Source organism: Rhipicephalus microplus, chromosome 9, assembly GCF_043290135.1.
Source record: "Rhipicephalus microplus isolate Deutch F79 chromosome 9, USDA_Rmic, whole genome shotgun sequence".
NCBI classification, from domain to species: Eukaryota; Metazoa; Arthropoda; class Arachnida; order Ixodida; family Ixodidae; genus Rhipicephalus; species Rhipicephalus microplus.
The window spans coordinates 65,558,577-65,585,793 of NC_134708.1; the positions used below are offsets into that span (position 1 = coordinate 65,558,577).

The 27,217-nt window shown below is 45.4% G+C and overlaps 1 protein-coding gene across 3 annotated transcripts; it reads left to right on the top strand.

Moving 5' to 3' along the window:
- Positions 1-1,486: 1,486 nt before the first annotated feature.
- Positions 1,487-26,707, top strand: LOC119181255 (uncharacterized). 3 transcript variants are annotated; one of them, XM_075873763.1, is made up of 13 exons: positions 1,487-1,613; positions 1,995-2,097; positions 4,615-4,794; positions 8,909-9,081; positions 22,903-23,134; positions 23,212-23,650; positions 23,727-24,245; positions 24,365-24,550; positions 24,697-24,834; positions 24,903-25,032; positions 25,190-25,386; positions 25,480-25,934; positions 26,160-26,707. In XM_075873763.1, exons 7-13 carry the CDS (start codon positions 24,082-24,084, stop codon positions 26,618-26,620), a joined length of 1,731 nt encoding a protein of 576 aa, XP_075729878.1. In that variant the 5' UTR covers positions 1,487-1,613; positions 1,995-2,097; positions 4,615-4,794; positions 8,909-9,081; positions 22,903-23,134; positions 23,212-23,650; positions 23,727-24,081; the 3' UTR covers positions 26,621-26,707. The 3 variants fall into 3 exon arrangements, with proteins under 3 accessions (XP_075729878.1, XP_075729877.1, XP_075729879.1); XM_075873762.1 differs by having other exon boundaries at positions 23,212-24,245; XM_075873764.1 differs by lacking the exons at positions 1,487-1,613; positions 1,995-2,097; positions 4,615-4,794 and having other exon boundaries at positions 8,698-9,081; positions 23,212-24,245.
- Positions 26,708-27,217: the final 510 nt, after the last annotated feature.

A 27,217-nucleotide genomic window follows, 5' to 3' on the forward strand; every position in this document is an offset into this window, starting at 1 on the left:
CTGCAAACACTGGCGTGGACAAAAAACGTCGGCGATGCGACCTTTGTTGCTACGAAACTGATCGGCAGTATAACCTGACACAACACTTTAGGGTTCATACAAAGGAGAGGCCATTTAATTGCCACCTGTGTCCGAAAGACTTTTCAACAAAGTCCAACTTGAATGACCACGTGAAGACTCATAGAGGAGAGCGCCCGTATAAATGCCATTTATGAGACAAATGTTCCGCACTAAATGCCACATTGAAAGATCACCTGTGTACTCACACAGGAGAAAAAAAAATATCAATGCCCTTTATGCCTCAAGAAGTTCAGATTTAGAATAGATCGGGACCGACACATGCATCAGCACGAAGAGCAGTGACAATTTCAATGAAATTTCTACTGTACGAGATCTGTCTTTCTGATAGTACTTTTGTTTTCTTCTGGAGCACTGTAGAATTACTGAGTTATGTGACACATTAAAGCCCCAGTATTAACAATGATAGGAGGCTTCATTCTCAATAGAGCATCTATACATATGCCGTAAAATGAGGGTACGGTTCATACAAAGGAGAGGCCATTTAATTGCCTTTTTAACAAAGTCCAACTTGAATGACCACGTGAAGACTCATAGAGGAGAACGCCCGTATAAATGCCATTTGTGTGACAAATGTTTCGCACTAAATGCCACATTGAAAGATCACCTGTGTACTCACACAGGAGAAAAAAAAATATCAATGCCCTTTATGCCTCAAGAGGTTCAGATTTAAGGTAGATCGGGACCGACACATGCATCAGCACAAAGAGCAGTGACAATTTCAATGAAGTTTCTACTGTACGAGATCTGTCTTTCTGATAGTACTTTTGTTTTCTTCTGGAGCACTGTAGAATTACTGAGTTATGTGATACATTAAAGCCCCAGTATTAACAATGATAGGAGGCTTCATTCTCAATAGAGCATCTATACATATGTCGCAAAATGAGGGTAGAAGTTTTTAAACATAAACATATTTGGCAGAGGTCTTTTTGGCTTGGTATAAATTATATGAATAAAACACTCTTCAGTCATGCTTAATACAAATTATAATATTAAAACTAAAAACTGGCTCTATGATTTGACACCCATTCGTTCTTATCAGTGGTTAACTGCCTTTTTGCTCTGAAGCTAGTGATATTTCTTAATGGTGTTTTTCACTTCACTGTTTTTTTATTATCGGTCATTTATTGGGTATGCTACATGTCTGGGGAAAAACCTATGTATTGTGCTGATGAGCAACCAGAGAGACATGCTGCATACATTAAAATATTGTAATAATTTTGGAAGTCTAAATTGTAAACCAGCTTACATGTGCTTCTTGAAATCGTAGTCCTGCTGTAACAGTTTACACGTTGTTAACTCGAAAGGTCACTAGAATATTGTTTTTCATAACATAAACTATCTTGACTTGTATGACTGGTGCATTCTGCAGTGTCGATTGGTGAATGATATGATGCGGTCTCTGCATTTCACGTTCATTTTGTTGATATCTCTGTGTCCTCTACATATAAGCTTTATTGAGAGCCTTTTTTTGCTTCCTGGTATTGTTTTTTAGCTTTCTGACTCTAGTCTTCGCAACAAGCACTTTGCACCAAGTAAGCACTTGTTTATTTGTAATACTATCACTTGATTTATTACATTTATTCACACTAAATAAGATACTGTCTCTTCTGAATGTCATGTAATCCTGGTATTTCAGTCTTTGCTAACATTTGTGTATGTTTAATATGTTCCCAGGCAAGCCGAGTGATGGGTATGATTTAATTATTTATTATTGCCATTGAGTATTGTTACGGTGAGAAATTTACATTAGTAGCAACTATTATTGTGGGAAAATGTATCCACAAGGCACCTTCTATTGCAATCCAAGATACGAGCATGACAACCAGGGCTTCAGAGGCGACAAAATCACTGTTATCATCCAGTTCATTGCCAATGTCAATATAGCCTTGAAATTTCTTGCCATTCCATTCCAGGTGTTTTCGGATGGCCATTTCGTCAACAAGGTTGCAGAGACGTTGTTTGTTGTTCGCCTTAGCTTCATCCGCTTTTGCATGGATGGCATTCATTGCTTCTCCCGTGAGTGAATCCAGGCTCTACATTTATGGAACTATACTGTTTTGTTGTGTGGCGATGGCGTAGTGGTTAGAGCAGCGCGGCGATGGCGTGGTGGTTAGAGCATCCCCCTCGCATGCAAGAGGTCCGTGGTTCAAATTCCGGTGCCGCGTAGTTCCCAACCGGATTAAAAAAAAATCCGCGTGTTGATGGAACTGCATTAAGAGGCCTGGGGTGCGGCCTCACCGGTAACCACCGCCGGGAACACACTCCCTCACCAGAGAAGGATTGGCCAGCCTGGTGCAGTATGTGGCCACTACCTCCCACATGCATACGTCAAATAACTCACGGCCCTCAGTCCCCAGCAGCTGCGAAGCAACTGACCACGGCGGCGGTCAGATCTGCAACGCAGCAGAGGGTGCTAAGAATCTCTGGATTCGGACAGGCCACCATTGGAACCTGAACTTGGCAACGTTTAACGCTGAAACCTTATCTAGTGAGGGAAGTCTAGCTGTACTATTCGAGGAGATAGAGGGTGTTAAATGGGATATAATAGGGCTCAGTGAGGTTCGGAGGACGGATGAGGCCTATACGGTGCTACAGAATGGGCACGTCCTTTGCTATCGGGGCTTGGCAGAGAGAAGAGAACTGGGAGTGGGGTTCCTAATTCACAGAAACATAGCTGGCAACATAGAGGAATACTATAGCATTAATGAAAGGGTGGTAGGTATCATAATTAAACTGAATACAAGATACAAGATGAAGGTAGTACTGGCTTACGCGCCTACATCCAGCCATGATGACGCCTCAGTTGAAAGCTTCTATGAAGACGTGGAATCGGCAATTAGTAAGGTAAAAACACAGTATACTATAGTGATGGGCAACTTTAATGCAAAGGTAGGGAAGAAGCAGGCTGGAGACCAGGCAGTAGGAGATTATGGCATCTAAAAATTGGCAGCTAAAAATTGTCAAACCTGGCGAGTCAGGGTAGCTTGAAATTTCCAAATGCCTGTGTTGTGACAGTAGAGATGCGCACTAAAGTTGTTGTTTCAATGTTGCTCCAGAATGACTAAAAATGCCGCCTGCTTTCTGCAGACACAAAATCACAGAGGCATTGTTCAACAGCCCGTGAAGAGAGCCTGTCAGCGTTTGAATAACTGGCGACCTGTGCGAATGGTCATGAATCAGCTTTGGTGATAAATCTGTTGATAAAATGCACAACAAATGTTATCATAAATAATTATTGCAAAGAGAGGAGTCACGCAGCCACTGTTTCTAAAACCGATGCGAAAGCACAAAAATTTAAAATTGTTGCTACAAAACAGTGGTTATGTATTATTTATAACATTCCTTATAATGTTCGTATATTTGTATTGTTGCTTTTAGCCCGTTTTTCGTGTGTAAAAGCTGAATAACCTACTTAATACAGGAAAATTGTGTCAATATTTTGATAAGCCTTGTATAAGTAACAATAAATTCCCTATGTTGTCTTTAAAGACATTCAAGGACAAGAATGTCAAAGACATTCAAGGACAAGTAACAATACATTCTTTAAAGACATTCAAGGACAAGAGAAAAAATATTGCTGAGAACAACTATTCGTGTTAACGTGTACTAAGTTGCGATACAACTGCCTCACGGCAAGAGGAATGCCAGAAGTGGCGCACCTCCGCAGGACCGGTCGGCTGACAAGCGACGATGTAGCTGACATCATATCACGTGAGGCGAACGCCTGAAGAATTTTAGGAGGTGTTAGCTAAACACGAGGTAGAAGCAGGTCATAGCCTATCACTTCAGTGGACGATCAGCTGACCTGAATTGCTAAAAGATCTTGTTTTTCGTTTAACTCAGCTCTGCTGTAATATCTTGTTGCGAGTGCTCATGGTAACCAGTGACATAGGATCAGCTAATCAGGCAATATGGTGCCTAGTGGGATTCTCCAGACACAGGCATTCAGCGACAGTCTGTTCTGTACTACCGCCGCACAGTGATGAGCACAGGTTGTTTTTTATCACTGACCTAGGGCGTATACTGCAAAACCAATGCCTCCTCTAGAAGATGCCTACCGCATGAGGAAAAAAAAACGCCTGCCACACCCTTTCCCTCCTCTATTTTAGAATGTTCTCGGTCGCTAGCGTCACCTGTGGCGGACGGTGCAACAACGCAACACTTTGCATAGCCTCCGAAATAGCGGTGTATAGTTGCAGGTCTCAAACAATTCTCGACTGACGCGCCCCTATGGGCCGCAGATGAAAAACGCTTAGCTGGTACCGTTCGTCGCCGTGATAATAGTGTCGGTCGCGAACGCCAGCGCGCGGAGCTTGTTTAACACTGACGGCAGGCCAACTCCGTTGGGAGCGCGAGCCATTCCTCAGGCATCTTTCTAGAGGAAGCGTTGTTTTTGACAAAGACATTGCACGAAAGAGACACGCCCAAACGCGTTCCGCTCATCGCCGCACTTGCATGGTTTTCTGAGAATTGTAGCGCCACTAGAGGAACGCGTGCTAGCCTCTCTGGTGCGATCCATCGATGCGCGTGCAGTGGACGAGACGCCGACGCACCTAGCGTCTCCACTTCAACTGCCGCTGGTACAGGCCCGCTGTTCAGAGGCCGCGCACCGCACGTCAGAGGAGGCAGCAGTCTTCGCTCTGGCGACTTTTTTGCCGAAGCGCATTGAAGTTTGACGACACTGAGGCTTCTCAACTACGCTCTTTACTAAAGGTACGCACTTTTATACGTAACTAAAATCAGTAATGCTTGCATTGAGCTGCTTTTATTATTCACTGCACAATTGCGATGTGTTTGGTTCTGTGTAACGCCGTGCCCGTATGGAACACCAAAGCTTTTCTGGCATTTTGCGTGGGAGCCTACAGGTGGTATACATTTTGTATATTACTTGGTATGTTGCATGTCTTGTTTATCAACGTCCGCCTACGGATTTTTTTTGTTTTAATAGTGGGTTTTCGAATAGCTTAGGCAAAGCTAGCGGGTCATGCGGGCGTAGCGTATGCGTATCTCCGCCGTGTGGGGTATCGAATAGCAATTGTCCTCCGCTAACGCTTACGCACGCCGGAGTCACCGCAAAGGGACTTTGCGGGCTTCGCCAGTCACACGCTATTTTGGAGTTCTTGTGAGTGTACTGCAAGCGCTAACGATGGTTAGCGTTATGACTCATGCACAGTGGCAGCAGCAGCAATACAAAGCTTTGCGTTACACAATTGGAAAGGTGCCTATTGACGTTGGATCTTGGTGATATAAATTTTAAATTCGAAGCATTTCTTAGCGAACTTCGGCGACTTTGAGCGAATCTATCTATCTATCTAGCCACCTACGACTTTTAGCTCTCCTGGCAGTTTCGATAATGGTACCGATACCAAACTTGGTATGCCATAACATGATTGTATGAAGAACATATTTGACTAGTCATACGTGAAAATCATAATATGTATGTCATGAATGTCATTTACATTTCATGGCTCTGTAGCTCTTGCGGTGGTTTCGTTCACATATCATGTTGCCAAACTGGTGTGGTATGACATGATTGTAGGGCGAACGCAAGCGACAGACCTTAACATAAAAATCATGACATGCGTGTCATGTAACGACATGACTCCATGCCACGCTCATGTTGCGCTCGTGGCCGTTTCGATAGCGTCAAATATACCAAATGCGGTATTACGGTACGTGAATGGATGACGACGGTATGTTACTGGTTCAAACATGATAATCATGAGATGCGTGTGATATAACAACATGACTACATGCCACGCTCATGATGCGCTCGCTGCTGTTTGGCTAGCTTCACTTATACCAAATTTGGTAGTACGGGACGCGAATCGATGACGAAGGTATGATACTGTTGCAAACATGATAAACATGAGATGTGTGTCATGCAACGACATGACTACATGCTACGCTCATGATGCGCTCGCGGCCGTTTCGCTAGCTTAACATGTCCCAAACTCGGTAATGTGTGACGCGAACGGACGACATAGCTAAATGACACATGCAAACAAGATAATCATGACATGCGTGTCATGCAACAACATGACTGGATGGCACACTCAAGATGCGCTCGCGGCTGTTTCACTAGCCTCACATATTCCGAATTTAGTACTTTTGGTAATTCGGTGCCAATTTAGTGCAAAACTGATAATCATCACATGCGTGTCATATGAGAACATGACCACATGCCACAGTCAAGGCGCCAATACATTTCGACGTGATGTCGTGCGCGTGCTTACCGGCGTTCATTTCGTCGCGTCACGCTAGCGCTGCCACGCTATGCACTGGCCCTGCAATTTACTCGCAGGAGTGGCCATGCTGCGCTGATGCTTGCGCGTTGCGTCCGGTGTCCCTCCGTCACGAAAAGAGAGGAGGCAATGTTGTCTGGGTAAGAAATTGTCGTAAAATGCAGCATGTCACATTTCGCGCCGCTTGCCGTCGGACCTCCCTGACGGACGTTGGTCGCAGTGCTCACGTTTTGGTAACGTAGCGTCGCTGTGCCCAGCGTACGCATGCGTCAACACTACTTTGGAGTATATTGGGCTCTTCATGATGCGCTCGAAGCCATTTTGCTAGCTCCACATATAATAAATTAGGTGTTACTTGACGTTGTTGGATGACGAAATATATTACTGGTGCAAACATGAGAATTGTGACACGCGTGTCATGTAAGAACATGACAACATACCACGCTCTTAGCGTGCTCGCGGCCGTTTCGCTAGCTCCATATATACTAAATTTGGTATCCAAGACCTGAATAGATGACGCAGGGAAACGACACATTCAAACATGATAATTATGACAACGAAGTCTCGTACGGCGTCATTTATCTCCACCTCGTAACGTTGCGCTGATTTTAAAGTGACATATCAACATTTCTCGTTCGTGCTTAGCATACCATTAACTCCCACTGTACGTGGAATTTGCCATTTTTTTGTTAAACGTCATCACTTACATCTTATAGTATAGTACATCATAATTCCATGTTTAAAGACAGTTTTCAAAACAAATGATTCCTAGGCTTTTTAACATTGTATCCTATCTGTAAACGCGGCGTCCGTCTGCGGCATACCTGCTTCGTAGCGGAATTCGGAGTATTCCAACTCGTTCAATTGCGCGGTACACGGTGTTCTGCACGTTCGTATTTTTATAGCAGAGCGATGTGCGCTAAATTTCTTCATGCTGCAAGTGCAGCTGAATGCCTTTGTTAAGTTACACTGCTTAACAATGCTAATGTGAACGTTTCACTGATAAATGCCCTACACACCATTATGCCGGTGATGAATTGAAATTGTTTGACTTGCAACCGACATGATAGGACGTCTTAGAATAACATTTGTCCCTCCTAGGGAACAATCTAGAGACTTCAGCTTCCCCTCTCAAATGCAGGGAAACTACACGTAACCTCGACAAAAGCACTTCGCGGGCCTCGCGGGCCACGATCGCCGCACGCAATTTCGGATTTTCTGCGTGCGGTCCGCGAATGCAAACGCCGACACGCGTTACGACGCATGCGCAGTGGCAGCGACCGCACCGTAAGGGCTCGCGGTGTGCTATTCTAAATCTCCTGAATCATTCATTTATTTTTGATACCCTTCCTACAGGCTATTATGTTTCGGTGTATGGGAACAAATTTTAAATGAATAAGTACAGCTCAAACCACATAAACAGCGTTATAGCGTAACATCAAGTATCTTAATACACTAAGGTTTTATTTGTAAAAAGTGTTCATAAAATAACGTATCTATGTCTTCGTTAGAAACTAACTTTGTTACGCAGTACTCAAACAAGCTTCATTTAGGCTACTTTTCTGAAAATGTGTAAAATTCTCTACAAAAAGAAAAGAGTGACTGAAATGAGATGAAGTGAACATCAGAACAAAGGAAAAGTTCAGCCATTGTTCTTATTACTTGGTTTCTCGCTGATAGTGCATATTTTTAGACAATAGAAAAGATTGTAAGTAGAGGAACGAAGTCATCTGCAAAGTTAATGAACAATCCACATCTCCTCTTGCATCGGTGATGCATTAAAATCTACTTCCTCAGTTGTTTGTAGTTTCACTTTGTGTTTTTTTTGTCTTGGCATAAACAAGACTATTTACATCTTATTCCGTATACTGAGTCACAGGTTTATCAGTGTTTATATTGATTCTGTGCAATGGCCGTTTCCGAATATGAATCGTTGTTAGCTTGATTTATCCTTCGTTCTCTTACATGCTTTGAAAATCTGTATCAATATTTCTGTTTATTAGTTGTTTGGATGTGCTATTATGTATGTATCAACTGCTATGTAAATGGCTTGCACGAGACGTCATGCACGGAGGTTTTCAGTGTTTTTGCACTTCACGATGGCGGCTTTGGTGAGAAAGAAATCTCGACAATCTGAAAACGGTGACGTTGCAGGAGCGTCTTTGTGCATGAACAACGAAGGCACCTGGATTGGGTGTTTTGATAACGCAATTTCGGCATCGCAAGCGTTGCGCATCTACAGGCTGGTGCCCCGAAATGGTGGTTTCAGTGACACCAACGCAAGCCATCTATACCCGTATATTGCAATGTCGTTACGGCCATGTTAGTACCTACCGTGGTTCCAGTCTAACAATAGTGATAGGATACCAGTCAGACATGTTTGTTCGCCGTAGTACCGTCTCCTCGGCCCTCACGTGAGCCCACGAATTGTAGAACTGGCTAACCTCCCTGCCCTTCCTCTTTCAATCCGCCTCCTCCTAATGAATTGTATCAACGCATAAACGTAACGTTCATCGTAATTACCACAGCAACATAGCGTTTTCTGATGATCAATTTATACAAAGCAAGTTGTTTCTGTTCAGTGCCCAGATGGCCCCTGTGGTGAAGAGAGAAGCCCCCGAGGCACCGTCGGGGCTTTCCACGGTAGTCCTGAAGAGGAGCAATGAGGCGACAGAAATCGATCTCTGAAGATTCATGAAATTCTCCAGGAAGCACGCCGAGAAGCACCTGTGGCCGAGCTGGTGGACATGGAACAGTGAGTTATATAAGTTGCTTTGTTAGTGCGCGCGAAACAGTTTTCTGTGAAAAATGTGCCGTCACTGTATTGCCATGTGGTCATGACGGTGAAGAGTACTCCAGCACTACTCGACAATATCGAAATCTGTTCGGGCTAACTTGTGCCCACGAAACGAAAAGTGAATTCGCAAGCTATCAAGGCTGTACATTAATAGCGGCCACAACAGCGTCGACATTCGAGCAATCTGGTAAGCAGTAAAGCGTGTCGGCTTTTTATTTCTGCGGCATGAAAATTTTCACCGTTACCCTTGAAGGCCGCATTAGTTGCAGAATGATTTATATCGTTCACGCGTGGTGCACTGCAGTCTTATTAGAAGATTCTAAGACAATCAGCTCGAAAAATTCCAGGCACGCTGACCGTGTTTGCGGAACGCTGTCGTTTTACCTGTAACAAACCGCAACACAACAGGAAGGAGAACATGAAAGCTTGCGATGAAAAGGAAAAATACGCCAAGCCTGCACGGAAGGTGCAGCACAGTCCCAGTGAAAGCTAGAAGAGCAGCTTTTTCAGAGCCTTTTCAAAACGTTTATTGGGTAACTATTGCACGCACACTTGCTTGATATTCACTACGGCATTATTAATAAAATTCTTTGGGTAGTAGGGCGGCATTCGCTGAGCTATTTTACGTCATTCTTCTGAAGAGCGCGGGGTCCTCTTAACACTTGCAAGGAATTTTGTACCGATTGTCCATGCAGTGGCTGACGACGATGATGAATTGTGGCTCAAGTGGGTATGCGCCACCGAACAGGGGGACAAGAGCAGGCTTTTGTAATGGGTTGGCGCATCGGACGGCCCACTCGATACGCTATTTGCATTGTGCGGCGACTGGTTGTTTTTCCACTGTTTTAAAACGCTTTATAAGTCTTATTAACGCGATTGCTTTCTTGACATGGCGTCCGTCTGCGGACGCCATGTCGGTAAAGTGGCGTCCGTCTGCGGGATACCTGCTTCGTAGCGGAATTTGGAGTATTTCAACTCGTTCAACTACGCAGTACACAGTGTTCTGCGCGTTCGTGATTTTATGGCAGAGGGACGTGCGCTAAATTTCTTCACGCTGCAAGTGCAGCTGAATGCCTTTGTTTAGTTATACCGCTTAATAATTGAAGCGGTATGAGCCTTTGGACAGAAGATGAAGAAGCGCGAGGGCCGGGGCAGGAGAGAAGAGGAGGATGAAGTAAAAAAAAATAAAGCAGATTAAGATGGACGCCAGTTCCATACTGAAGCTTTAATGCTGTTCCGTTATTTTAAGTAGGAACACTACATTATTTTGGCGCAGCCGGCCATCGAAGCCATCATGTGGGTGACGTTCTTCATAGACGAGACCTCCGAGGAGATCATCTTTTCGAAGTACCAAGTTCAAGACGAAGCAGCGGTAGACCTACCTCGTGAGCTCAGCTCGGAAGAACTCGTAAACCTGGTTGTGGAAAAGGCAGCCGTAGACACTACTGAACTACGACGGAAAGGTGCTGTGAAAGTGAACTTGCGTGTGGCGACCTTCAACGACCTAGTTCTTGAACCAGCGCGTCGAAAACACTCAGGATCACGATCTTCGACGGAAGAGGTGAGCCTCGTTTTGAAAGCTTTTCAGCTGCAACAGGAACAGATGATTCAACAAAACCAAATAATGACATCTCTTATAAGCTCTCTGAATGCTGAGAGACCGACACCTAATTTCGTAGAACCTGATGCTTTCGACGGTGTGTCTTCAAATCCAGAAAGTTGGCTTGATTTCTACGAATATGCCGCTGGAAAAAACAAGTGGCTCTCTGATGAGGCTAAAATCACCAACATGCGCGTTTACTTGAGAGGTGTTGCGCGAAAGTGGTATGAAACATGCATTCTGGAAGACAGTGACGACTCTTGGAGCCAGTGGAGGAAAAAGTTTTTGACTGCATTCCGAAGCAATCCAGTAGAAAGATGGAACACGGCGCTTAGTTTCAAGTCTGAGCAAAGCTGCCTTGTCGAGTACTTCTTTGAGAAACGCCGTCTTTTAAAGCTGGCGGAGCCTTTGCTTCCATCTACGGCCGTAGTTGCCTTAATAATGCATGGATTGCACACTAACGTGTTGAAGCAAGTGCAAATACTGTCACCAAAGACTCTAGATGACCTCCTCGCGTGTCTTCAGAACATACCATCAGCTTCGGAAACAAGCATAACCGCCGAGTCAAGCAGCTGTTTCAGTCGGAGTAAATCGGACTGGTCAAGCCGCGCTCAGCGAGAACCGAGCCACCTCGCAACTCGCACAGATAACTTGCCCTGGCGTGTTCCAAGAGGTCGAGTGAATAATATCGACACTGAAGCTCAGGAGTATTCGACAGAAAAAAAACTAATAAACGAGGGTGATCAGTCCCACCCGATGACTCCAAATGAGACTGTTTATTTAAGTTGCTCTAGCCTACTTCACATTCCCGTCAAAGTAGGAAACAAACATATGATGGCTCTGGTAGACAGCGGTGCTTCTGTGTCCATTATAAATGCCAAGCTGGTGGATGCAAATCGCTTGCATAGTGGAAGAATTCTACGAGTACAAGGCTATGATGGAAAAGTAACGTTGCATGATCAGTGGGCCTTGGTAAACATCGAGTTCCAGGGTCAGCAAATAGAGAGCGAAGTGTTGGTGATAGAGGGGGTAACGTACGACTTTTTGCTATCAAGACCAGATATAAAGAAACTAAAGATCAACGTGTACTGGGACGATGTGGTTCTAGTAGAAGGAGTAGCAAGGAACGAGACAAATCAGGGTAGACAAGATAATCTACGAGTTGTCAAGTGCGCGGAGGATATCGCAACGACCTACCCTGAACTTGTATGCATAGGAAGCTATCCTCAGGCGATGAAGTCCCACAAGGTTCCTTTCGAACTCGCTGACAAGACCGTCATCCGGAAAGCACCTTACAATATGTCAAGGGAGCGAAAGATGTGGCTCAAGAAAGAGTTGCAGGAGATGCTAGATGCTGATATCATACGACCTTCGGTATCACCCTTCGCTTCTCCCATAACGATCGCACCGAAAGAAGACGGAACCTTCAGATTATGCACCGACTACAGGGTTCTCAATCGTCAGACAGAACTCATACCATTTCCTATGCCGAAGATCGACACAATTATAGATGAGACCGGGGGTTGCCGACATTTTTCCCGCATCGATTTATGCAAAGGTTTCTGGCAGATCCCACTAACCGAAGAAACAAAAATGTACACCGCTTTTATCACGCCATTCGATCTCTACGAATACAACCGGCTCCCTTTCGGTTGGAAAAACTCGCCAGCGTGGTTCCAGAAGATCATGAACGACGTCCTAAAGCCATTCCTTGGTGTTTTTTGTAATGTGTACATAGACGACATTATAGTCTTCTCCAAAACAGAGGCTGAGCATCAGGACCATCTGTCTCAGGTGTTAAACGCCTTGAGCTTGGCACATCTCAAGGTTAATTTTAAGAAGAGTGTGTTCTTTCAACAAAAAGTGGTGTTTCTTGGAAGAGTCTTCGATGGGAACACCAAAAGCACAAAACAAGAGTCCGTCGAGAAGATCTCCCAGTTGAAGAAACCATATGACGTCCATTCACTGCGTGTGTTTTTGGGATTGGCAGGACATTTCCGATCTTTCATAAAGGACTTTGCTGTCAAAACTAGATGCCTCACGCGCTTAACGCAGAAAGAAGTTCCCTTTGAATGGAGTGACGAATGTGAGAGAGTCTACCGTGACTTGGTGCACAGAATTTCTTCTGACCCCGTTCTGCGTATACCAGATTTCACTTTACCCTTTGAATTGAACACTGACGCCTCACATTATGGGACTGGTGCAGTGTTGTATCAAAAATGTATTGAAGCATCTGGCCGAGAAAAGCGACACGTAGTCGGTTACTACAGTTACACTTTCAAGCCGTCTGAAACAAACTACACTACTACGGAAAAAGAAGCACTGGCGGTTCTGAAGGCCGTTGACTACTTCCGCACGTACCTGGAAGGTACGAAGTTCACTTTGTTCACCGATCACCAGGCACTCACTCATCTCTTGAATATGACCCAAACTAAAGGGCGTATCGCCAGATGGGTGAATTACTTGCAGCAATTTGACTTTACCATCTCGCACCGACCCGGACCGCTTTTAACCGATGCAGATGCTCTATCAAGATTGATGGTACAAAACAACACAGAAAAATCTGAAGAAATCAATGAAGTGAAGCTGTGGGAAGGCTCAGAACAACTGGTTTTTACGGAAGGTCGGTATCAAGTCCCACCAACTCTTGTTTCCAAAGTGCTTTACTTGTACCACGATAGCCCAGAATCTGGAGGACACGACGGCTTTTGGCGTACCTACAACAAGTTGGTCAAGAGGTTTACGTGGCCTCACATGAAGAAAGACGTTAGTCAGTACGTTCGTTCATGCCATGTGTGTCAAGTACACAAAGTCAAGTATAAACAGCCTACGGACACCATGATACTACCTTGCCACTCGAACGTGCCTTTTGAAGTAGTTCACCTGGATTTCGCCGAACTTAACAAGAAACGGGAAGGAGTCAGAAAAACGCAAGCTTTTCTGCTGGCCATAGATGAATGCACCAGGATGGTCGCGGCACGAGCAGGAAAAGAAGATGCAAATAGCGTCATAACCCTTCTCGAAAGGGACATGTTTAGAACTACGCGGACAATCGTATGCGATAACGGCCCCGCGTTCAAGAGTGAAAAGCTAGTAAGATGGGCTCGAGATCACAATGTATCGATCAAGTTCTGTGCGCCATACCATCCTGCGGCGAATGGGCTTGCAGAACGTGCCATACGGGACGTGAAACAATACATCAAGATGTACGATAGTTTTCCTGGGGGATGGAAATGTTCTTTAGAAGCAGCCGTAAAACATCATAACCGATCCTACACAAGTGGCTTGGGGTGCAGTCCACAGTACGCTTCTACAGGAGAGACCCCTATTCTGCAGGCAGACCGTGAGTTGGGACTCTTGGAAAACCTCAAGATTGTCGAGGAGAGGCAACAAAAATCACAGGAGGAGAGGTACCGAAAACGAATGAAAAAGAATTTCGACAAGAGGCATCGAGCAGACATGCCAGACATTCAAGTCACCGACCTCGTACTAGTGAGAAAAGGAATAAGAGATTCCAGTGCCAAATTTTATGGGCCTTACTCTGTGACCAAGACAGCCACCCAGAACGGAATTTTGAAGACTGTCTGGTACACTGGTGAACGTGGATCTGTTGAATGTGCTTCAATTGGGAATGTCTTCAAGTATTACCCCAGGAGGGGTAATTAAAAGAAAGCGGGAAGGGTGAAGCGGTATGAGCCTTTGGACAGAAGATGAAGAAGCGCGAGGGCCGGGGCAGGAGAGAAGAGGAGGATGAAGTAAAAAAAAATAAAGCAGATTAAGATGGACGCCAGTTCCATACTGAAGCTTTAATGCTGTTCCGTTATTTTAAGTAGGAACACTACAATAATGCTAATGTGAACGTTTGCGTGAAGCGCACTGTTGAACTACTTGTAGTACTTCCAGTTCTGAGTTGTGGGAACGCAGACGTCGACCACCGAAAGCAGCTCCTCGAGCTCATTTCAAAAAAGTTCATAAAGCCAATGCTCAGTAATTATGCACTCGGTGTGACTGACAGAAATGCTGCTGTGAGAATCTTGGAGAACAAGCCTGTCTCTCGAAAAGTGCTGAAGTTGTAACACAGCTTGACTCATTACCTGTGCATGTTAATTTATGTTGCTGCTTGTGTTCATTTCTGCTTGTGTTCATTGCTGCTTGTGTTCAGATTTCTGAACATTCTTAAAAAAAATCATTGCTTTCGATTTTGAAGCTGTTAGTTGAATCTACTCAAATTTCACCCAGTGTAACAACTGAAAAACATAGGCACAAATACGCTCACTCCGATGTTCATTTCAAAGCAACGTATGCAGGCATTTCGAAAGGAAACCTTTTGTGAGTGACGCTGAAAATACCAACGTGGTCACCCTGTTCTGCACGTATATTTCAGTGCTTTTTTGGAAGTTGCGTTGAATGTCGCTACATGTACTATTTCACCACGAACGAGTGCTTGCTGCTCACAGTATGCCATTACTTCTCCAGAGACATTTAAGCAACATTTAAAAAACGCGCTCATACAATCGTGCAGAGCACAGCGGGCGGCTGAACGTCAGCAGCAGCCGACGCGATGTGGTACCGCCTGCTGCCGTGATAATAGTCTCGGTCGCGAGCGCCACCGCGCGGCGCTTGCTCAAAACTGAAGGCAGGCCAACTCCGCTAGGAGCGCGAGCCATTTCCCAGGCATTGTTTAGAGGAGGCGTTGGCAAAATAGTCGGGCCCAGCTTCTTTGTTCAGAAACATATACATTAGGACAAGAAACCGTAAATGAGCGAGACCTTCCTAGGGACGTTGTCAGCATAGATGACATATATTAAAGTCCTTGAATTTGACAATGACGACGACATCAAGGTTGCGAACAAGTTGTTTGACATCCACACTGGTAGTGGACACCTGACTAAGATGAAGGTGAATGTCACAGTTCAAACAATTCCCAAAGCCCCTTCCTGCTGTCAGATGTCTGATCAAACAAGAACTGTCTGTTTCATTGAACTAGTGAGCAAATGGTACACGCTCATGTCATCAGGGCACCCAGTGGTTGCCTTCAGCTATATTTAAAGACAGGAATTGCAAAAGTGTTGGACGGCCGCGAGGGGGACCACTTGTGGGAGCAAGATGTACAAGTGACCAGCGACGACAGTTTCAGCGATGGTGACGAATATTTAACTGCAATAAGAAAGCTTCTTCCCAAATAATGTTCGTTCATGTTCATGTTTTGCACCGCCGTCTAACTCACAGCTGTGATGCCTCAGTAGTACGAACTCATATTCTGAAATGCTGGAATTCTTAGGTTACAGTTAATCTGTCATGGCCACTGCAGCGTTAGGCAAACAGGCAATACAGTGAGAAGATGCCTTGCTTCTCAGAAAACGTACGACGATACAGAGGGGAGAAAAAACAAAAAGAAAAGAATGACTTTCCTTTTTTCTTTTTTTATTTAAACCCCATCGCTGCCGGCTTTACCAGCACAGAGGTGAGGGCAAGGTAAGCGAGGCAGAACGACAGGAGGCAAGAAACATGGGTGCCAAAAACCTGAGACACTGTGGGCGCAGCAGACGAAATGTGAGGAACTTTTTTTAGCTTTTTCTTTTTTTGGAAGAGGCGATGACAGCCACGCTTGTTTTATTTTTTTGTTTGTTTGTTTCTCACTGTTACATGTTCTTTCCACCTTATCAGATGCGCCTATCTTTTTTTAAGTTTACGTATCGCATGCGCAAAGCCAGTCTGTATTCGTGGTGCAGTGCTACCATGACATCATCTCTCTCTGCGAAAAAGAAGCAGACACTGTTTTCGCTAAGCGAGAAAGTCAATATTTTTCGGCGACAGAAAAAAAGGCAAAAAGGAGGCTGTCATGGTCAAGGAAAATGGAGTGGCGCGTTCCACTATTGCCACGATCCTGGAAGATAACGTCAAATCATTGAAGTGCCAGGCTCAATCGCAACTTGCCCGTCAAGGGAGCGACCACGACCTGGCGACTTCCAGCCGATAGACTCAACAGTGCTTACAAGGTTCAAAAACTTAGAGTCCAGAACGTACCTGTGTCAGACCCAATGATGTAAAAGGCATGGCAGTTTGCTGCATTATTGGACATAACAGACTTCAAAGCATCTTCTGGTTAGCTACACTGTTTTCGCAAGCCAAATGCAATTTCTGCCAGATGTGTCCAGCGAGGAGAAGGTAGCAGACGAAGCAGCAGCGTCCACATGGCGAGAAGAGAAGTTTCGGGAAATAATACAGTTGTAGAGTGCAGCTGATATAATCAATGTTGATTAGGCGGCCTACTACTTCTACCAAGTTCTGCCAAACAAGGGCACTTCAATGGAAAAGAATGCAAAGGTGACAAAAATCGAAGGTTTGCATTACTGTCCTTTATCATTGTAATGCAACCGGCATAGAGAAGCTCAAGCCTCCTGTGACTAAAAGGTTTACACAATCACGCAGCATTAAGAATGTAGAGTCCCTTCCGTGCGACTACTGGGCAAACAGGGCTGGATGACTTGAGAGCTATTTAAAGTTTAAATGTACAGATTGGTGGGCGCTGTGTCCCGTCTATTATATATGTCCGAGCTATTTACAGAGTGGCTTCTAAATGAACAAGATGACCGTGGACAATGATCTTAACGATTGTCGTTGATTGGTCGGCCCACACCATCAATGTACGGCTTTATAATGTGCGTCTCAAGTACCTTCCGCCCTATTGCACATCTTTGCTTAGACCCCTTCGATCAAAGATTAATCAGAACGAAGATTTAGGCAAGTTTGCTATGACATCATGAGGCGCTCATGTTCAACTTTTGTCTATGGTGTTCGATTGTTATGTGTATGTGACATTCTGTATAAACACTGTTTTCTATGTAACAAACTTCTTAGTTGCGAGTTAGCACCCGTCCCTTCATTTCTTCCTTTTGGATCCTCGTATTGCGCTACTTTAAAGATTAATCAGAAGTGCTCACTGGCGCATGGTGGAGCATCACTTCAACGATCAATGAGGGGCACAGCTCGCCGGTTCTGACCTAGAGGTACAACCTGTGCTCCTGGGTCACTTCACGCAGGCAGCAGCAGCCAGTGGAGCCCTGGACTTAGGGTTCCAAACATCGAGCTCATAACTCCTTTTCCAAACTTTCACAAATAAAGTTCCTTCTTACATCATTCACTATAAAGAACTTTTGGAGGAAAGCAGGGTGAATGCGAACAAGCGAGCAGCCAGGAGGCGCCAAGCAGCAACCACAAAAATATAACCAGGTGGAGGTATAACCACCTTGGTGAGCTTTGGAGAGAGGTGACCGATGTGTTGGCCATGGATGAGGTTTAATTCGATGATTATGAGATGCCTGATGAACAAACGTCGACATCAGCAGAGCTGACGACACAAAACATTCTGCAAATCATTCAAGATGATGAAGGCAGCGGTGGTGGTGTGGACGATGTCGCTAAAAACTGCGACTTGGTTACTAAGTATAGCGTCGACCATAAAAATTGAGGACAAAATAATCAGTAGCGATGCCAACTCGATGGGCAAAAAGCGTCTGCTACAAAGACGTGGAAGATGCGCTACTGGAATGGTTTGCCTAGGAGCAGGCTCGAAACATTCCAGTAAGTGATCCTATAATGCGGGCCAAAGCAAAACACTTCGGATCCCTGTTGCATTACACAGACTTCTGCAGACAGAGAGAGAGAGAGAGATAGGTTTATTTACAGAAAGGCAGAGAGGTCGTCCTGAGCCATAGCTTGCTCTAGCCTGCTACTCTACACTGGGGGAGGGGAAAGGGGAAAAGAAAGAATAATGGATGGCGATGGTGAGATAGAGAGGTGAGTATGTAGTATTCGTTCTAGCTGAGACAAACTTTATAGCCGCCCATATAATCCAGTTGCTTCCAAAAAGGTTATAACCGCTCTTACGACTACAATTGCACTGTTGGTGTCTGGCCAAGGGCCCAGCGCGGTCTCATCAGTTAATGACCTACTGCGATATCGTTTAGTTGAAGAAATCAGTGTTTGTCGTTCACGTGCGTATGCTGGCAGACACAAAATATGTGTTCAAGTGTTTCTGGCACATCACAGTGTTCACAATTAGGACCGATGTCACTGCGACCGATGATATGTGCATAACGTCTGGTGTGCGCCACACCAAGACGAATGCGGTGGATCATACTTGTGAGTTGCCATTTCAATTTAGGGGGCATGTGGAAGCTCATTTTCGGGTCCCATTTGTGAAGTCGCCGGTGTTGCCATTCCGGTTTGGTCCAGTGCTGAATTGTGTAGCTGTGCATCACGCAGCGAAGCAGGGCGTTCATGTCAGCTCGTGAAAACGCAATGTGTACTTCAGGGGCATTGCTTAAGGCATTTTTAGCTTCAGCGTCTGCCTCACAGTAAAATTATATGCCTCACAGCTCGATTTATAGTTTTCTCACAGTAAAATTCTTCAATTAATTGAAACACTACTAATTTATCACCAACGGTTAAATGGCACAAATGCTAAACACAACACAAACTTGCCCATAACAAAAATAGTCTCACAACCATGGAATATATCGCCAACACCATAGCCAAACAAGCCAATCCAGTAGCCATACTGGCTTGTGCTACAGTAACTTGAGTAGACCACTGTAGCCACTGTACTTATGCTACAGCAGGCGGCTGCAGGAGCTGTTAGCTGCGTTAGGCCTACTTGCGTGACAACATATAGATATTTCAGCACGATAGCACGACGAAGCGGCTCCATCAGGCACCCTCGCTTGAAAAGAAGCTCAAAATTCTTAAGAAGCTTGACCGAAGCAGCCTGACCAAGACAGGTGGCGAAAAAGTTCAACATCCCGAAGTCAACGCTATCGCGGATCCTGAAGAACAAAGACACAACCGAAGGAGCTGTCAAGAATGGAACCTTCACCTCGAAGTGGATGTGGACTACGCCTTACGAAGAACTCGAAAAAGTTCCTTTCCCACGGTTCAAATGTGCCCAGAGTGTGAATTTTCCGTAAGCGGACCCATTCTGGAGCAGTAGGCGCAAGAGGTTACCCTGCAGATGGGTGTTGAGAAATTCGCCTTAAGCGACGGATGGATAAATCGCTTCAAGAAATGCCACAGCCTTCTTTTCAAGGCAATCTCAGGTGAAAGTACTGCAGTGAATATAGACATTTGCACTGACTAGCAACAGGGGCGGCTTCAGGAAATTTTTTTTAAAACTATGAGCCGTGAGACGTTTTCAACGTCGATGAGATGAGATAAGAACGTCGATGCTTCCGTCAAAGTGGTGGAAAACACAGTAAAAATCTCATTACTGTGCTGGTGGGTGACAACATGGCAGGTGATGAGAAGTTTAAGCTTTTAGTTATAGGAAAGTCGAAGCACCTACGTTGTTTCAAGAGTGTTCGACACCTTCCCGTTATGTACAATGCTAACAAAAGAGCCTGGATGACTTTGGCAATTTTTGAAAACTGGCTACGGGAGGAAGATGCAAGATTTACGAGGCAAGGCAGGATGGTTGTCTTGATCGTAGATAATTGTCCTGCCCATGGTCAGGTTGATGGACTCGAGTCCATCAGTCTCGAGTTCTTGCCAGCCAATGTCACTGCAGTGATCTAGCCAATGGATCAAGGGGCAATACAGAACGTAAAAGTTCATTACCCCAGACAGCTGCTCCACCAAATGCTGCTTTGTGCTGAAACTGGCAGGTGCTACAATGTAGATTTGTTGGCTGCCATTCACATTTTGGTCCACGTCTCTGAGGAAGTACAGGCAACAACAACACAGAGGTGCTTCCACCATGAGAGTTTTCAAGCTCAAGAACCAGTACCTCATGAAGAGGAAAGCCCGGCTGATGCTGATGCTGATGCAGTATTTAATCAGGTTGTGCCTTCTGCCACTTTCACTTGACAGGACTATGAGACGATTGATGCAAGTGTTCAAACATGTTGCGAGGAGACGCTTGAAGAACTGATTGCCAAAACACAAGCTGACGATCAACCTTCCTCCAGCGATGAGTGTGATGACATCATTGCCAGTGCAGTGTTGCCACCGGACAGTGCAGTTTAGGAAGCTGTTGAACTTTTGCAGTGCTGTTTTGAGCATGAGCATTGTCCTGAATTTCTGCCTAGCTTGTCAGGCAGAGTGCTTACTTTGTGGAGTAGCGGCTCAAGCATGCCAAGCAAACCACACTCCACTCCTCTTTTTTTTTTTTTTTGCCTACTAATCCTGTTAAGTATGCTAGGGTTGGTGCAAACGAAATAAAGTTTATGGTTCGTGAAACATGTGTACCTTGCTTAAATGAAACTTCTGATAAATGAAACAGTTTTCTGGATCCCCTTGGAGTTTCGTTTAAGAGGAGTCAACTGCATTCACTCTTTCGAGTAGCTCGAGAAATCGAAAGACTGCAGCAGTGGGCCCATAACATAAAGTGTGGTAATAAAGAAGTGGACGAAGCCAGCGTTGCGTGCAAAAAGCACTTCGAGTCCCTTCAAACGGTTTTTCAATACTGGAGTATGTGGTGACTTGGCCGAAACTCCATGCAGGAAAACCCCTGCTGACCAAGGATGCTGTACCAACATTATTTCCTGGTGCCCCTAAATACTTAAAAAAGCCCAATCTTCTGAGGAGGAAGAAGTGCAACTTGTGCAACCAAAAATGCCCACACTACCTAATCAATAGAAGTGCCGAACTTGCACTGACGTGACAATTATTCCCTCGATGCAACTCAATGACACTATGAGACCAACTTCTCTTGATAGCCGATTCAGTGAGCTAGAGGCACCACCATCGTGGACGAAAATGGACATTAGCAAAAGTGACAAGCAAACTTTCGTCTGCTGCCAGCTGAATGATGATGGCTCACACGACAGTTTTGTTGTAAGCACGTGTGCTGTATTAAAATTTATTGTGCCAGAACGAAGATCAGCCACAGTGACAGTTCACATTCGTGGAAGGCAATGCATAACGCAAGACATAAAAACTGTCCAGGAGGTCAAAGATTTGCAGTCCGAGGCTGGAAACTTAAAAATGTGTCCTGGTTATGGCCTGAAACCAACAAGTAAATCTTTTATGCATGGAATGAGTGCTACTTTTCAGCAAGGTGCTCTCTTATTTCAAAATCATTAGACTAGTGCGTAGATGTCTTCGAAGATTAACCACACGCACGCTGTCCAGGAGGAAGAAAGCCACAAAAACAGCTACAACGATCTCTTCGAAGACGTGCCCTCTCCTACAAGTAAGGACAAAACCTTCAGAGGCTGAAAATTCACCCACAAAACTGAAAACCACGAATAAACAATTCTCCAAAAAAAAGAATTTGAAAAAAAAAAAAAAGGATCACCGGCCTTCTCCCTAAACAACAATTGGCTGTCGAAGCCTGTTTCAAAGCTGCCAAGCAAAAAAAAATCTGTTAATAGAATGTCGTATACTGATGAGTACCTATTTGAGTATGCACTCATCAGAATGAGGAGCAGTAAGCTTAACGAGCATATAACGTGAAACAAAATAATATTAAGTAAGTTAATAGTAGGTTCAGATCACGACCGGCTTTATAAATAGCGACCTGCGCATCCGCCACCAGCGCCGTGTCCGTGATTTTTTTTGCTTGGTGTGTTATTTATAGTTTCCGCGAGCGCCGCTGCAAGCAGTGGCGCTGCTTTTAATCCTCACGTCTCCCATCCTCGCGACTGCGTATGCTGCCGGGCGAGGGTGATCGGCGCGTTTGCTTGTGCATTTGCATGCACGTCTCTTGGTATTACCTCAACTATTAGCTATGGTTGAAAGAAGTTGGGCGAAGTATTTACACGGTGCAACTTGCGCAATGGTTTATTGCTGCGTACCGCTCTTCAAATCAAGCGGGCGCACGGCCGCATCACGAGGAATATCGTTCCACGAGTTCCCGATCACGGATGTGCAGAACCTGTGGCTGAAGAACATTCATCGACAGGCCGAAGGTAAGCTGTGAAATCCGAAGTAATCTAAACAAACTCCTACGCATGTTTAGGAAGCGCCGGACCACGTTAGTCCTCGTGTTTCATACTTTCGATGCTTGCCGTGATCGTGTGAGAACAGTACGATCTGCCTTTATTAGACGGTCGATTGCGTGCAGCGGCGACGCGCTGCATTACAATATTGAGTGTTTGGTTTCAGTTTCAGCTTGATTTCTACGCGTCTGTTGTGGGCGTAGCGAAAACCACATATCATGTTGACACTTCGTTTTACAGGGCCAGGGAAACAGCCGTGGCTTTCGAACGACCGGAGCAAAGTCTGCAGCCTTCATTTCCGGCCAGAGGACTACAGGGAGTCCACCAAATACTGAAGGCTGAAACCCGATGCCGCCCCGACACTTTTTCCCGACTTTCCGACGTACCTGCAGCCGGCACCCAGTCAACCACGGCGGCCGGCGAAACGCAAGAGGGTCTTACTAGATTGCCCTAAGCAAGCTACCAAGCACAGGCAAGAGCAGTTCTTGTGCCGAAAGTCTGTACTATTATTGCAACATTAATCTGAGCGAATGTCTATTCATTTTGCAGTCATGATGTCCCATCCGATGATGGCATTCTTGCTGATACAGCAGACGATACAGCAGGCATCACAGCGCATGCAGAGGACTCAGTCAATGCACCGCAAACCTTGACACCTGAGCCAGACCCTCAGCCACCTTCGCAGACACCTCCACATGATCTAGTGCAAAGAACCTGCTCGTTTTCTTTTTTGCCCTCCACATCTGAGCCTGCTTTGAAAGAGACTCCCAGGCCTGTTTCGGTGCGGCCTAAGCCCACTAAAAGCACCCAAACAAGAATGTCACTTTCACGGATGGCACTGCTTCTTAAACAGGTCATAAGGCTGACAAGGAAGTGCCGGCTACTTGCAAGAAAGAAAAATGATTTGCAGGAGGAAGTTTCTGGACTGAAACGGGAGGCAAGAAAAGTAAATATGGCTATGGAAAAAGCCAACCTCGTGCTACATCAGGTATGACCAGCATTAGAAAATTACCTAACATTTGAACTTGTCCAGACAGATTTTAACAATTGCCAAATGCTTGCAGGAAAAAGTTGAACAGAATGAGCCAAAGGCACTTTTCATTCAAGAACAGCTGGCGTTTTTGGGTGTTAAGAAGGGCCGCTGGCGTGAGGAGACTATACGAAACTGCGTGCTTTGGCACTCAAAGTCTCCAGCTGCATACCGCCTAATACGGGAAAGTGGCCTCTTGGCCCTACCCTGCCGCTCGACCTTGAAGCGGTACATAGGTGCCTGCACAGGGGAAGTGGTGTCTTCATTGATCAAACAGCGGCTGCATATGGAAGCAAAACTGCACTCTGAGAAGGTAACGTTAGCAATGGTACCTGGGAGACTTTATATTTCAGTGCTCACCTCTGCAGGCACGCTGTGGCTCGCTGGTCATGGACGAGATGTCTATAAAGGAAGCCACCATTTACCACAAACAGTCTGATGCTGTTCACGGCCTGGTGAACCTGCGGGGTGCGGAGGCAGACTATGGCCTGGAAAAAGAGTTGGCAACCCACCTCCTGTGCTTCGTCTTTGTGGGATTGTCCACCCACTACAGGTATTGCAGTTATCGTTACAGCTACCATTGCATGTACACCAAATCATGAACATCTGAATCATGCCATTTAGCTGTCTGAATCTTGCCATTTGAACTATGACTGTCATTTCCCTTCGCAGGCTTCCGGTCGGTTATTACTTTACAAAGGCCCAGACTGGACAGCAGCTTGAGCATCTTGCTCTTAATGTGATGCAGTCTGTTGAAGATGCTGGCTTTCGAGTGGTTCGTCTTGTTGGAGACAATCACAAGTCGAACACGAAGTTTTTTTCAAGCTTGTCAGGGGGGCAGATACAGCCTGTTGTAGAGTAAGTGCAAGGATCTTATGAAGTCACATCTGATGTGCGTCTTTGCTGCAGATCTTGTATCATAAATACGGAGTAATGTTTGCTTTCCATCAAATGTGCACAGGTTAAAGTTACTTGAATCTGAATTATTGGATATTTCTTTTTAGGCACCCACTTGATGCAGGTCGACCACTCTTCCTGTCATTTGACTACTGCCACATTATCAAGAACATCCGCTCACAGTTCCTGGATGCGAAGAAAATTTTCAGGAACCAGGGAAAGCTCATCCTTCCCGATTTCCTCAGGTAGTATCAAACATTTCTGTGCCTTATAATTTCTGTATTTGTTTTGGTAACACCTTGCTTTGCTGTAGGCTACTGCACAAGACCCAGGAAAGTCAAGGTGCATTCAAGCTGGTGAGGTGCCTAACGGAGAAACACCTAAGCCCAAGCAACTTTGAGAAGATGAACGTCAGGAGAGCTGTTGACATCTTCTCGGTGCAGGTGAATAGCTAATTGCATGCCGCATAACCCAGTGTGGTTGTACGGCTCTAACATTATGAAATGGCCGTAGAAATATTCGTTATTATGCGGAGGTAACGAGACTGGCCGAGTTTTGTTGCTTTAAGTCCATGTTTCTGATGCTCATTGCCTTGTTTAGGTCACCTCAGTCCTTAGGTTCCTCCAGCAGCACGGCCATCGCCTTGGGGCTAACGGGTTCCAAAACTGTTTGCCAACCTTGGAGTTCATGGAGGTGGTGCAAAAATGGTTTGCCTTGCACAACATCAAAAGCACGACATTGCACTGGACAAGTCGAGATGCCTTGAGGATGCCATTCTACAGTGCAGACGACGAAAGGTATGCCATGATCCGAAGGGTATTGCAGTTCCTTCGAACAAATTAAGCTGTACATTGTGATGTGACGATTAAAAGTGTGTTTTCACTTTGCAGACTTTTGTGGCTGGAGACAGAGTGCCTTCAGTACTTTGCCCAGTGGAAAGGGAGCACCTTGCACAAGAAGGAGTTCCTCTCTGAGGAGACCTATGAGGCACTCAGAGTTACAACGCTGTCTACGGTTTTGTGCACAAGGCACCTCCTGCAGCTTGGATTCTATTTCGTCTTGACGGGGAAATTCTCCAGTGATGATGTGGAATCCCTTTTTTCAGCCATCAGACAGCTGAATGGCTCAAATGACCTTACTGATGCGTATGCAGCCCTGTCGGCCTTGCAGAAGATCTTGACGACAGGCATCATTCACTCCTCGGAGAGTGGAAATGTTGGAGGTGTCGTTGCCCCATTGGGTGAAGTGCCAGCCTTGCCTGTCGAGCCTGTCAAGCAAGCTGCTACTGGCACGGACATCCGGAAGCTCCTGCTGCCTCACCTAGCTACACTGGAACGCTACCCATGTATGTGCACAATCATTACGCAGCTTGAACTGAAACATAAGATTAAGTGAACAGTTACAGATAGAAAAAAGACAACACAAAAAAACAAAGCGACACCGTGATATAATTGTTTTCTAAATTGCTGTGCTGGAGGGAGCACCCACTTCACTTTCTTGCTCCCCACGGCGGACACCTTAGGCTATTAAATCTACTTATTCACCTTGTTCTTTTTCATAATTTTCGTAGGTCCTCCACAGCAGAGTCTGCGGTCCAGTACGTTGGCACTGATAGCCGGTTTCCTCGTCCGGGCCATTCAGGATAACATTGAATGCGAGGGCTGCCTGGTGAAGCTACAAGCTCCATCTTCCAGCTCCCCAACCACAGCCCTCATTGCTGGCATCGACAGGGGAGGCCTCTCCTATCCCACCTTACCATTTGTGGGATTTGTCCACCACCTGGAGCAAGCTGTCTCCCGAGTGGCTTCCGTGCTTGTAAAGGGACCTCAGCCGCTCAAGAAGTTCTCGGCCGTCGTGTTACCTTCACTTCTGAAGAGCCCACTTTTTGATTGTGCCGAGGACAAAAGTGTGCCACACAAAACAAAGCTGGTCAGCGTAACTCTGCAGAAATTCATGAGGCCATTTTTGTCTAACACCGCCAATGGCCTCACAGTGTCCAACGCCAAGAAAACACCTCGCGAAAGGTGCTGAAGGTCTAATTCTGAAGGCCAGACTGTCTCTAAATGTGCTCGTGATTCAGTGTGTCATTTAACGAATAAAACATTTGGCAAGTTGTGATCTATTGTTGCTCTAAGCTTGAATGCATGGATTGGATGAGTTGGGTGTGTCCTCATTTCGTCACACGTTCAAGTTTCCTTGAACTAATTCCGTAGTCCTTACGGTGCGCCTCGAAGCCCAAATGCAAGCACAGCGCGTAAAACCCAGAAAAAAAAAAGCGTGTAATATTTGTTGGCGCTCCCGTCACCTGCATAAAACACGATAAATCTGACGAGACGGCCAATGCAGGTACAACTACCGTAATACAGTTTAAAAGTTAGCGAGCTCATTGCACCAATCTGTGTGACCTGCGTATCAAACAAGCCACAATTGAAGGTGAAGTTGCGCAAGAACTCTCGAAAGGATAAAGTGACAAGTACGTATGCGCACAAAATGTAACAGCCGACCTAGCCTACTTGTTTTCCTGCACTTCGGAGTGCACCTCGCGGACCTGCTAAATATACCTCATTAGACAGAACCAGCATGGCACTGCATAACATTCTTTGACAATGTTGTCTAGGCTGCCAGGAA

Excerpts from the sequence above, each read along its gene's own strand:
- LOC119181255 (XM_075873762.1), top strand. The coding sequence starts at position 24,082 with ATGGACGAGATGTCTATAAAGGAAGCCACCATTTACCACAAACAGTCT. Across the intron at positions 25,387-25,479 it reads TACAGTGCAGACGACGAAAG|ACTTTTGTGGCTGGAGACAG; the intron begins GTATGCCATGAT and ends TTCACTTTGCAG. Across the intron at positions 25,935-26,159 it reads TACACTGGAACGCTACCCAT|GTCCTCCACAGCAGAGTCTG; the intron begins GTATGTGCACAA and ends TAATTTTCGTAG.